The 13,105-nt window shown below is 39.6% G+C and overlaps 1 protein-coding gene across 6 annotated transcripts in view; it reads left to right on the top strand.

Annotated features, from left to right (window-relative positions):
• The window catches only part of FHL2 (four and a half LIM domains 2), a 142,536-nt gene extending 130,331 nt beyond the window's left edge, over positions 1–12,205 (top strand). For all 6 annotated transcript variants that reach the window (XM_059839579.1, XM_059839580.1, XM_059839578.1 and 3 more), the window contains exons 3-6: positions 4,805–4,979; positions 9,609–9,778; positions 10,408–10,594; positions 11,331–12,205. In XM_059839579.1, the coding sequence (XP_059695562.1) occupies positions 4,805–4,979; positions 9,609–9,778; positions 10,408–10,594; positions 11,331–11,482 (684 nt within the window). In that variant the 3' untranslated portion in view covers positions 11,483–12,205. The remainder of the gene's footprint in view (positions 1–4,804; positions 4,980–9,608; positions 9,779–10,407; positions 10,595–11,330) is intronic.
• The last annotated feature ends 900 nt before the right edge of the window (positions 12,206–13,105 follow it).

Here is a 13,105-nt window from a genome sequence, read left to right as displayed (position 1 = left end):
TTCTCAAAGAGCTATAAAGCATGCCAGAAACAAACATGTCCTTTTTTTGTTTCTGTGACTGCTGTTTGTGCCTGTTCATGATGTAGCTTTTGAAGCTGTTGAGCAATTTTAGCAAATTCTGATAGATGGATTAAAGTTCAAACTTAAATTCCTGCAAGTTTTCTGAAAAAAAAAAGTGTTTGGGTAGAAAAAGAGATCCTATGAATGTTCTCACTGAGAATAAAACTAAAGTAGTTTTTCAATGACAATAATAGACACTAGAGAACACATTTGAGAGAGCCCTTACAAGTGCTTCAGCCACAAGATAAGTTTCAGATGAAGCGTGTGCACTGTGTCTGAGCATAATTCAGCCATGAAACCGTCACAAAAAAATCAGGCTTCTCCTCATTAAACTGTATTAATATGTAGGTATATAAATACATAAGACATACACATTCACTCACATATATATATGCATTTTACATAAATCTTTTTACACATAGCATTTGCTTTTTCACCTGAACAAAAAAGATAAACTGTACTGTTTGGGAATTACACTAGTGTGTTTTCTACATGTAAGAAACGGACTCCAGTTTGTTTGTATGCTTGACATAACCTAAAACTGTAAAATTTGGAATAAAAAATATAACAGAGTGACAGTGTCATGAGAAAAGGTCACATCCAGGCCTCTGCATCTGGCAGCAGTGTCCACACTTACATCCACATTACAACCTGGAAAGTCCCACAAAGTTCTCACATCAGATTTTCCTTCACAAGTCCCTTCTTGGCCACCATTATTTCTCTTCACTTATAAAAGCTGCACTGAGAACCAGATGCTCTTAATTTTCTTCTTTCCCACCCTCCCAATTACAAACAAACCTCCTATAACAGACAGGGTTACAACAAAGTGAAAGTACAGATGCTGAGAAGAGGACACTTGTAAAGCTCGAATTCTGACAGCACTAGACTCTGAGAGGATGAAAGTGGTGCTGGATTTTCACACTGTGCATTAGCTATAGCACAGAGAGCCCAGAAGACAACAATTCTGTAGAGAAACTTACCTTGAATTCAAGTCAGGGGAGAAATTTCTTGAGTCATTTCTCTCACACCTATTACACATTATCCATATGCCAACAGGTTATGGGAGAAATTTACTTTTCTAAAAAAAAAAAGGCATTTTAATGGCTAAGTCCCTGGTGAATGCTCACCACACCTACAGTTTCATGCCTGTTTCTGTAAATCCATACATCTTGCACCCATTTGCTTAACTGCTGAAGGGTTAGTTTTGGTTGACTTTGGCTTTTTTAATACTTTCCTTGCAGATCCTATGGTATGGAAACCATTGCAAATACAGGAAATACCTCTGGTAATCCTATGTTTAATGCAGTCCACAAGTTGGCCTTGGCAGGCAGAAGGGGGTGAAAACTCTCCCTGTGAAATGTGCAAATTAAATTATGAGTGGATTGTGAGATACAGCTACTGTGTCAGCACACAGGCCAAAAATGGCTCAAAAGGGTCATTCTCACACATAAACTAAACAAAGAATAAACCCACCAGTAATGAGGATCAGGAAAGAGAAAAAATAATCATTTTTCTCATTTTTAATATTTAAACCCTGTCCCAACATGCAACACTTTTTCAGCTCATTATTGAATCTCAGGCTAGTTTTTGTACAGTGAAATGGTAAAGGAGGTGGATACCTTAATATCTTCTCATACATGTAAGGGGCTGAGTACAGCACAATATCACTTGTTTTTACCTTTTCTCAACATACTTTTATAGGTATGTGCCAAACTAACATACTTAAGTGTTTTGCTACAGGGTATGTGTAGCTAAAACCTGCACAGCATTTAGTTGGCATAGCCCATTCCTACATTCAACCTTCTGAAAAGACCACTGTGGTAAAAAAAGCCCTGAACAGCATATACAGGTATTGTTCTGGTAATAAACTCTCTAATCTCCTTCTTCCTACTGGGTCCCTGTTGAAACCCAGAGAAGTTGAAACCCTGTCATTCAAGAGAAATGGTTCTGCATTAATGGCTTCAGTTTGCATAGACTTAAAAAGCCTGAGGAGAAGACAATATAAATGCAGGGTATGAGGAGCCCAAGCTTAACCCAGTTAACTGGTAACCCTAGTCTAAGGGGGTCTTCTGGGTTGTTTTTTAAAAACCACACTTTTCTAAGTCACATGCAGTCCCCCTCTAGAGGCCAAATAAACCATGCTGGAGCAAAACTGTACGGAGCTGTGGAGAAGCTGTAAAACTTGATCTTGCCAATGTTAACAGTTATCTTGTCAAAGTTTTCTTTGTGGGTGTCGTAATGAAAATAAGTGAAAATACAGCAGGAATTAGTTGTATATCACTTGTACCTTCTGCTGGAACAGATTTATTTGGGTTACAATCAGCTAGCATAGACTAGAATTCACATGCCTAGACTAAATCTGATGTTCTTTCAGCTTAACAGAGGAGCAGCCTGATATTCAGAAAGCTTTAAGGCAGGTTTTGTACATGCTTTTCCAGGCTAGAATTTGCTCCAGATCAATACATCCACAGCTTATGAACAAGTCAAAGGCTCCAGCAATATATACAACATGCGGAAATATATCAAACCTCCTTGTCAGTGACCTAAGACCATTCATGATGCATAAATGGTTTCATCAGTACCTTGGGCTTCCTTGCTTTCCGATGTGACAGATTCAGAGAGAGAAAGCAATATCCATTTCATCAGTCTAATATTCTACTGTCAAAGTCAGACATCTTAGACTCTCTCTACCTTCAATGTAGAGTTATAGTAATCCAGAGAAGCTAAAGAATATTCAATCCACTTTTTATCTTGGGTACTTTTTGTTGTCGTTTTTCTTCATGACTTTGTCATGATTAAAAATCTGCTACTGTCATCTATCCAGCTACTGCCTATAAAATCTTGCCATCATAACTGACTCTGGGATCAAATCTTTCATCTTTGACACCTAATCTTTGTCTTCATTACCCCTCTTCTAAAAAGCATGCACCATCTTCAGGGTATCATTTCATTGATAAAATATGCATACATCACCACATGAATTTTGGGTGTTAAAAATAGCTTGTTGAAAATTGCAAAAACAGGACATGATAGGTAGTGAGGAAAAATAATTGAATACATCATGTTACAAGAGACAGAAGATCAGATCTGTTGTTCTACTTTCTAAAAGTCAAATTTCAGTTATTTTGGAAAGCACTGTATATTGTATTTTTTCTGTTGAAAATATAATATGAGACCAGATTTAGGCTATTAGACTTCTCCCAAAGAGAAGAAAAGAAATGTAAGTAACGTCCAAAGAAGATTGTTTTGCATTTGCTATCAGAAGAGATTAAAATATTACAGTCAGAAATGTGTGTTGTTTCAAAAGGATTTAGCTGAAATGAGTAGATAAGCTGGATAAACAACTGTCTGAAAGCTGTGAAGTGGAAGTCTAAGATATTCTACCATGGAGTCCAATCTCAGAGATAAAAATTGTTACTCACAGTGATTCAAAAAAATTAGGTGAGTGGCACAGATGTTCAAACAGAAATGTTTAATTGCATAGTCAAATTTTGACACAAATTACTAAAGTTTAACAAGCAACCACGTATCAGCTGAGCTAGATGAAACTGTTTCAGTGTTTCCAGCTAGCTGTTTATAAGAACAAGGTTCCCAAAGTCAAACTGTTATTTTAGATTAACCTAAATCTGTGGTATCTTGCTCTGGCCTAAGACTGCACATTTGGAGTTACCTGTGACTGTACTGACTGACACAGCACAGCTTATGCCAGATCAGGTATGAGTCCTTTGTGATGCTTCACACAACTGCAAAATTGGAACTCATTATTCTACCACTTGCTCTTTTCCTTCAGTTAATCTGATTAGTTTAGTGCCTGCAATAAATACACAGCAGATCTTGAGCTAGAACCTGAGAACTTATTTCAGCTGAACTTTTATGCTCCCTATTCATGACAATTCTAGCCTTTCACATTCCCAGCCCATACCAGAGCCTTTATATTTTGGGGTAGACACTATTTCTTGTAATCATCCAAGCTCTATTTTGTTCAAAGTCCAAAGACACTGTTCAAGTGTTACATGTACAGGCCACCTAATTTAAATTTTAAAAATCCACTGTTTTAGGTCACAATTTTGAGAAGGACTGTTTCTTTTAAAATAATAAAAGGAACCACTGTGAAGAGTATTTTAAGTACTAACATGCCTCCACTAATCTCTTGGCCAGTACTCCGGATCATGGGATGCAGGTATAATGTGGTCTTGTATCTTTCAGTACAATCCACATCTGATATACAGGTAAACCAAAACACAAGAGTCAGTAAAAATTTGTCGTAGTGGAAAAAACCCAAAAGAGATCAGGCTCATTCCACTCTCGGTGTAAATCTGTCCAAAAATACCAGAATGCAATTGTGAAAAAATATTTCTCTTCAGGAGCAAATATCTCTGAAATGAGCTAGAAATCAGCAATAGATAAGGCAGATAGGGGAAGACTATCATACCTATCAGATTAACAAGTTTTAATCCAACTCAAAAGTGGGTCTTTATTCTCAAAGGAAGTACCTAGGTGAAATTAGCTGCTCCTCCATCACCAACAAAAAGGGTTACCTTGAACTGAAAAAGGGTTGACAGTTGTCATGAGCTGCTCTTGGCTATTGCAGCAAAATGAGTTCACCTTTTTCAGAACATTTTGTTTTCCTCAAAGCAGCCCCAGCTCCTGGCTGGAGTTCAGATTTGGATGTGTTTGCATTCTCTGAGCTTCCTGTTGTGCAAACTATTCATTCCACTTACTCTGTGGTTTTGGATTTCTACAGGATCTGTCTTATAAGGACCGCCACTGGCACGAAACCTGCTTCCACTGCTTCCAGTGCAAGAATTCCTTGGTGGACAAACCTTTTGCTGCAAAAGAGGAACATCTACTTTGTACTGACTGCTACTCCAATGAATACTCTTCCAAATGTAATGAGTGCAAGAAAACCATTATGCCAGGTTAGGATGCTCACTTTTTGGACTAAATATCAAGCACAAACTCAGCAATATTTGTGAGAAATGTCTCTCCTTGACTGTCTCTACTAGGTCATGCTGAACTATGTAAAAAATTGGTGATGATGCATTCTAGTCCACTTCCATGACCAGAACATGTAATGTCCATAATGGGTCATGGAAGAACTTTCATTCACATGAGAGTTTTGTCTAATTACTCAAAATTTAGCTTCTATTAAGACAGATGAAAAATTGGTCAAAGTGCCTGTGAGGTCTTCCTTGAGCACAAAGATATGAAGGAACAGGAAAGAGAGATTTTTTTTTTTTTTTTTAACATGAACCACGAGGTTATAGTATTAGATTGCTAAAACCTGTTCTTCTTACAACAATACTATAGCATTCTATGATGATTTGAGGGCTTTAATGTTGAAGTGCTATCAGTGCAGAAATAAAATATTAAAAGACAATTTGAAGAATACACACTCCGTAATGATTACTAGTTATTTTGTCAGCTGGTTCAGACATTGGACATCTCAGATAAAAGAGGAAACCACATTTTGCTCCTTGGGTGTGAAAATGAAGGCTTGATGATGAAATAGAACAACAATATTTAAAAGCAGACAACCCTATCTATTCTGAGTTTAAACATCTTCTATTATTCCATGTGCAGCCATTTTGCTGACACAGAAATAAAAACTGACATGCTTGGGAGTAGCCAGTGCTAGTTTTAAAGCTGGAACTCCATGACACAGGAAGCCCATTCACATCCCAGAAAGCCAGTTGTATCCTGGGCTGCATCCAAAGCAGCGTGGGCAGCAGGTCAAGGGAGGTGGTTCTGCCCCTTTGCTGCTGAGAGATCCCACCTGGAGTGCTGCATCCAGCTCTGGGAACCCCAATATAAGAAGAACATGGAACTGTTGGAGGAGGTCCAGAGGAGGGCCACAAAGAGGGCTGAAACACTTTGCTTATAAAGACAAGCTGAGGGAGCTGGGATTGTTCAGCCTGGAGAAGGCTCTGGGGAAGCCTGTTTGCAGCCTTTCAGTACTGAAAGGGGACCTGTAACAAAGACAGGGACAAACTTTTCAGCAGGGCCTGTTGCAAGAGAACAACATGTAACTTTTTTTAAAGTAAAAGAGGGTTGATTTAGATTAGTATAAAGAATAAGTTTTCTACAATGAGGGGGAAAGGTAAAGTACTGAAACAGATTGCCCACAGAGGTGGTGGATTCTCCATGCCTGGAAAAATTGAAGGTCAGTTTGGGTGGGGTTCTGAGCAACCTGATCAACATGTCCCTGTTTACTGCAAGGGCCTTGGACTAGATGACATTTAAAGGTTTCTTTCAACCAAAACTGTTCTATGAATCTATGATTCTATAATGTTATGTGTATATATATTTTTAGTACTGCTCATCAGATTCATTGCCATTATCAGTGATTTACTGAACAGATCTCTTTTTGTCTGTTATGCCAGCTAATTGATTTTGATTGCATTGATATGTAGTAATGGGGGCTGGACACAGAATCCCTGCTTCTCTTATAATCCAGAAGAGAAGAAATTAATTTTTGTAAGCTTTTCAGCTACCCACTGGTCTCTAGCTGCTTACCCAAGATAGCTGAGATGTCCCCACACTGGAAGAGCAGTACACTCACCATGCTTTTTCTGCTTACACAGCACACTGTGGTAGTACAGGAGCTACAGCAGAAGAGTATAGTCACCAGTGAAAGCATAATTTATTTTGAAAGAACCAGCAAGTGATTGGCTATCTTTTGTGGAGACTGTTTGTGCTAAACTTGCCCTTTGCTTTGAGCCACTAAATGTAAAATGTAGATCACAGAATCACTAGGTTGGGAGAGACCTTCAAGATCATCAAGTCCAACCATGCCCTAACACCTCAATTAAACCGTGGCACCAAGTGCCACATCCAGTCTTTTTTTAAACACATCCAGGGACGATGACTCCACCACCTTCCTGGGCAGACAACTCCAGTACTTTATCACTCTTTCTGCAAAAAACTTTTCCCTAACAGCCAACCTGTATTTCCCTTGGTGCAGCTTAAGGCAGTGTCCTCTCGTTCTGTCAGCTGCTACCTGGAGAAAGAGACCAACCCCCACCTGATTACACTCACCTTTCAGGGAGTTGTAGAGAGTGATAAGGTCACCCCTGAGTCTCCTTTTCTCCCGGCTAAACACCCCCAGCTCCCTCAGCAATTCCTCACAAGGCTTGTGTTCCAAGCCCCTCACCAACCTTGCTGCTCTCCTCTGGATGCACTCAAGTGTCTCAATGTCCTTCCCAAACTGAGGGGCCAGAACTGGACACAGCACTCAAAGCGTGGCCTCACCAGTGCCCAGTACAGGGGAAGGATGACCTCCCTGCTCCTGCTGGCCCCGCTATTCCTGATGCAGGCCAGGATGCCTTTGGCCTTCTTGGCCACCAGGGCACACTGCTGGCTCATGTTCAGCCGGCCATCAGTACCCCCAGGTCCTTTTCCACCCGGGCACTGTCCAGCCACACCCTCCCCAGCCTGTAACATTGCAAGGGGGTTGTTGTGGCCAAAATGCAGGACTCGGCACTTGGACTTATTAAACTTCATCCCATTGGACTCTGCCCATCCATCCAACCATTCCAGGTCTCTCTGCAGAGCCCTCCTACCTTCCAGCAGATTGACACATGCTCCCAGCTTAGTGTCATCCACAAACTTACTAATGAAAGACTCAATTCCCTCATCCATGTCATCAATAAAAATATGAAACAGATCTGGCCCCAGCACAGACCCCTGAGGGACACCACTGCTGACTGGCCCCAGCTGGATGCAGCACCACTCACCACCACTCTCTGGGCCTGGCCATCCAGCCAGTTCCTAACCCAGCCAAGAGTGCTCCTGCCCAAGCCATGGAAACTTTACCAAGATGTGCCCATTTAAGTGATTACAAGTCTGTTCTTTCAGTCCTTCTGCAAACCCAACTCACACTGACTTCAGTCTAGCAGCTAACCAAACAGGGCTCTCCCTGCTTTGAGTTTCAATGACAACACCATCCCAAAGAGAGCACAGCTGCAAATGTAAAAATACATTTCTGGACAATTAAAAAAAATTATCCACATCTTCTTTTTCCAGAATATTATTCTTTCAAGGACTGATTTATTTGCTCCTTGACATGATATAGGAAGTTACCAGTATAGAGAGGGCATATTTTTTAGAAGGTATCTGCTAATAAAATTGAACAAAAATATTCAAGAATGTAAGCATCAGAAAGATGCTTACAGTTCACTTAGTACTGATGCAAGTCAATTTAAAAGAACAAAAAAACCCGCCAAATAAATCCTGAAGTATGCCTCTCAGCAGAATTTAATGAGATCATAAAAGAAGAAAAATATGCAACTAGTAAACAAAGATGAATTAATGCTTGAGAAGGGGAAAAATGGTTAAACTTCACCCTGCAGTAATAGAGGCAGAGAGAATTGGCATCAAAGGCATTAGTGTGGTTCTTTATCATTAGCCAACTCAATCAGCTTGTCAGTCTTCCAAGTATTTGACTTCATGTTTGCTGTTACAGGCTCCAAGAGTGATGCAGAACTGTAGGAATAACATTTGTTTGTTTACCCTTCTGGCCAGTATCAAATACTCTGACTCAAACTGATACATAGAAATCATACTGTGTGCAAATAAATTTATCTGTATAATCAGGCATCTCCAGTTTCCTGGAGGGGCTGAGTCCACCTGCCATACAGTGGACTGAATCTCCAAAGAACACTATCGGAACCCTAAAACTTTGTTCTAGAGAAGTGTGTTTATTTCCTAACTACCATACCACTTTTCTGCTTTCCAACAAAAAGATTGTTTAAATTCCACATTTCAACCATATTTTCAATTCAACTGAAAACAGAGAGAAAGCTCTTTTCTTACTGGAAGGTTCAAGAGACAGAAAAACATTGAGGATAGGTTCTGTTGAGCTGGAAACAATTGCAAACTTATAATACACCTCAATGAGAACAAGAAAAAGGCTCCTGAGCAGATATGAAATAATCCTTTGTCTCAGACAGAGACTGTATTTCATTGGGAAAGGGAGGAAAGGAATTGTGTGCCCCATCCTTGACAGTGTTCAAAGCCAGGTTGGATCAGGCCCTGAGAACCAGGTCTAGTGAGAGTTGTCCCTGTCCATGGCAGGGAGTTTAAAACTAAATGATCTTTAAGGTGTATTTCAGCCCAAACCATTCTATGAGTCTGAAATTAACCAGGTACTTTGCTGCTATTTGAAAAAGATACAAAACAGACATGGAATTAATGAAGTCAGTCTTTAATGAGGAATGGCCTGACCTCCACTCAGCACCAACAGCAACTTATATTGGTGTCTGTCCAATTCCCTTGAATCTTCCTGTGCATTGGAATTATTTATTTGCCTAATAATACCACAAAAAACTGCTCTAGGCTGTAGCTATTTGCAATAAGTGTTTCTTTTCTTTGCAGGAGGAGAGATCTCCAAAAACCTAAAATGGTACCAAATGTCATGCAAAGCTGGTAGGAACAAATAGCCTCTAGCTCAATGCTTCCTGACTGACAGACAGCTGCCAGGCAAACCAGAGCTACGAACTGCATCTATCTCATCCAGAAGTTCACTTTGTGCTCTGCTCTCATTACAGGTACCCGGAAGATGGAATACAAGGGCAACAGCTGGCACGAGACCTGCTTTATCTGCTACCACTGCCAGCAGCCTATTGGGACAAAGAGCTTCATCCCCAAGGACAATCAAAACTTTTGTGTACCCTGCTATGAAAAGCAGTTTGCCATGCAATGTGTCCAGTGCAAGAAGGTAGTGCTCTTATTTTGCTTATGTGAAACTTCAGGGATTCAAGTCCTTCCCATTTTATATCCAAGTAGGAAGAATATCTCATTTTTGTATGTGTAAAAATATTAGGAATTAACTGGTTTTAAGAGATGATACCATTTCAGTTCCACTTACAAGTGAAAAACAACTCCCTGGCAAAGTCAGGAGAAGCAGAAAGTAAATACTTCATCTAAAATAAGAAATAAACCAGTCTTTCCCAAAGAAAGGAAGTTGAAACACATCAGGTAATTCCCCCACCATGAAGAAAGGGACAGGTGAAGGAGCAGTGATGAGACAAACTCTGGTACATGCATATGAAAAGCAACATACAAAGAGTAGCTTGAAAAACAGAGTACAATTGAGAGTAAGATTTTACAATATATGCAGAATAAAGTACTTTTAGCATGGGAGCTCTTTTTATGAATAAGGAAATTACAATAAAGCCCTTGCATGATTTTCTCAAGGTCAACTCCAAGCAAAATTGCTGTTGCTAAGCCTTCTTCCCCTCCTCCCACACACAAAAAAATCATCAACCTTCCTTTTTACCAAATCAAAATACAAACTTGCCACTCTTAAGAAAACACTTTCTTGTCTTTTTTTTTTCCCTAAAACAGGCTATCACCACAGGAGGCGTTACCTACCGGGAGCAACCATGGCATAAGGAGTGCTTTGTGTGTACTGCGTGCAAGAAGCAGTTGTCTGGACAGCGCTTTACCTCCAGGGATGAGTTTGCATACTGCTTGAGCTGCTTCTGCAACCTCTATGCCAAAAAGTGTGCTGGATGCACCAACCCAATCAGTGGTAGGTCTCTCATGGCTGGTGCTTTTACATTTTGTGGCTGTTTTGTGTGTTGAGTTGCCACTAAAGGCAAAACTAAAAAAGTCTGACCTGGTACAAGAGATGCCCAACTAAATCTTTTCATGGAACTCCAGCTAGTCATTTTCAAGGTTAAGCAAAAGACAATTACTACTAAGAGACGTTTTTCCCTTTCTTTTTTTCCGTTTGTACAACTTCAATGCACCTGATGATAACTGCCATAGCCTCAAACTCTGGAATGCTTTTTTACTAACCTGCTTCTTTTCCTGAGGCATTCTTCCTTCAGAGCTATGAATCAAGTCATGACACATACAGACTTCTTTTTTAATTATCTAAATTGCACCTCTACAAAACATAAATTAATATGCTCAGGTGCCATAAAACTTTCTGTAAAAAACTACCAGAATTCTGTTCAGAGGCAGGTGCTTCGCTTTTCTTCTGCTGCATGTTGTAGCAGAAGTTCCTTGGAAGTTCATTTCTGCCATTATCACAAGGGATAACAGCCTTGCTCATTAGCTTTGCTGAAAAAAACAGAAGAATTTGAGGATGAAAATATCTGTCACTACAGAATAAGGGTGGCAAAATTAGCACAGCAACAAACAGATTCGTCACAATGGCATTTTTTCACTGCTGTATGTCAGATCCCCATGTCAGTCTGCATGATCTGATGGCTGACCTGCTATTGTTTTCTTGTAACAGAACAATTTTGCTTTTCCAACAGGACTCGGAGGAACCAAGTACATCTCTTTTGAAGAACGGCAGTGGCATAATGATTGCTTTAACTGTAAGAAGTGTTCCCTTTCATTGGTGGGTCGTGGCTTCCTCACAGAAAGGGATGACATCCTTTGTCCTGAATGTGGAAAGGATATTTAAAGCTCAAACTAAGGGGTGAGGAAGAAGGGAGGAAAGCCGTGCTTGCAATATATAGTCTGAAACACATGGATGTTCAGAGCTAGCTTTGCCACTCTGTGTCTCATTGTACTATTAACATTTCTTAACTTTTTACTTTATACTCTCCAAATCTGGAGGGAAAACAGCTTGAGAATCTCTAATAGCAGAGTCAGTGTTTAAGATTTCTACCAATAACAAAAACTAACGCAAAACCCATGATGTAAAACTATTTGGCTGTTTTTGACATAACATACCATTTTTAAGATTTTTCTTTCCTAAAAAATATTCCAGTTACAAGCAAGTGATACAGTTCAAGGATGACAACAGCCGCACACAATACATTAATAGGTGGATATTCAGGATGAAGCCTTCTGCCCACTGAAATCAATGGCAAAGGCCATTCAGTTCCAATAAGGCTGGTGTGACCCCTGTGTTCTTGAGCTATGTGACAAGTGTGTGCTGTCAAGTCTGTAGAAAGACTGCAAAAGTAGAGTGTGTTTCAATGTACATGGATTTGTGACATGCCATAAAAAGATAATGATGAAACAGTGGAAGTGGGAGTGCTTCATGACAGGTACATATCTTATTGCATGTCTAGCTGATCATTGTGTGAAGTACACGTTCTGATCAACAGTGTCAGTATTACAGTTAGTCGACAATACACTGCACATTGTATTTTTCAAAATAAAACTGTTTAAAAGAAAACTGCTATTGTGGCTTAATTGTATTTCCAGAATATTTATAAAAATGTTTGCACATTCTGAAGAAACACAATGCATACAAACACAACCCTTTTTGCACCCAGTTTTGGGGGGTGTGAAGTTTAGACAAGTCTCAGAAGGGCCCTGCTGTACAACATAGCCTTTTACTAATTGAAGTCAGTGGGAAAACTACCAACAAAAATGAACAAGTCTGTGAAACCACACACTCTACTAACTGCAGCTGATAAAAATGTATTCATAGGCTCTAAACTCAAGCCCAGAATATTTTTCTTCTCAGCAAGCAAGAAGGTCAAGACAACTCGATAGACATCCTTCCATCTTTGCAAAAGTCAGAAGTTTAACTTCTATAGTAGGGCATCCTTTAATTTCCTTCTCTATTGGGATATGTAATATTCTTTCTTGTAGCATAATTTCTGCTATGTTTGCTACAGCAGCAACTGTCAGCAATAGCATGCTGGCAAAACAGTAACACCAAAAGGAAATAATACAAAGGAAGATAAATCTTTTCCCAAAGCAAACTGCGAGAAATATGGCCATGTTATGTCATGCACAGTCCCAGTACACCTTCCAGATAGAATTAATTTATGTTCAGAAAAAGGAGGAAAGAAATATGTCACACCTCCTACAGAAATCTTCAGATGTGAAATTAAGATTTAGGAATATACTTTGTGTGCTACTGGGTAGGGAAAAGTTTGCTCCTTGAGTTTGTCTCTTAGTACCAAGTGTGAAGTGCTCACAGGTCATTCCCCTCTCACTAATTCAACCATCTAAATAGATGTATCAGATCAGATTTAGTTTATTGCATACCATTTGAAGAACTTGGCTGGCTGACATTTTTGAAGTGCACACTGTGCTAATCAGAACTCAGTGAATGACTAAATTC

Source organism: Haemorhous mexicanus, chromosome 2, assembly GCF_027477595.1.
Source record: "Haemorhous mexicanus isolate bHaeMex1 chromosome 2, bHaeMex1.pri, whole genome shotgun sequence".
Classification (NCBI taxonomy): Eukaryota; Metazoa; Chordata; class Aves; order Passeriformes; family Fringillidae; genus Haemorhous; species Haemorhous mexicanus.
The sequence above is the reverse complement of the archived record's forward strand: the minus strand, read 5'-3'. Positions and strand labels throughout refer to the sequence as shown.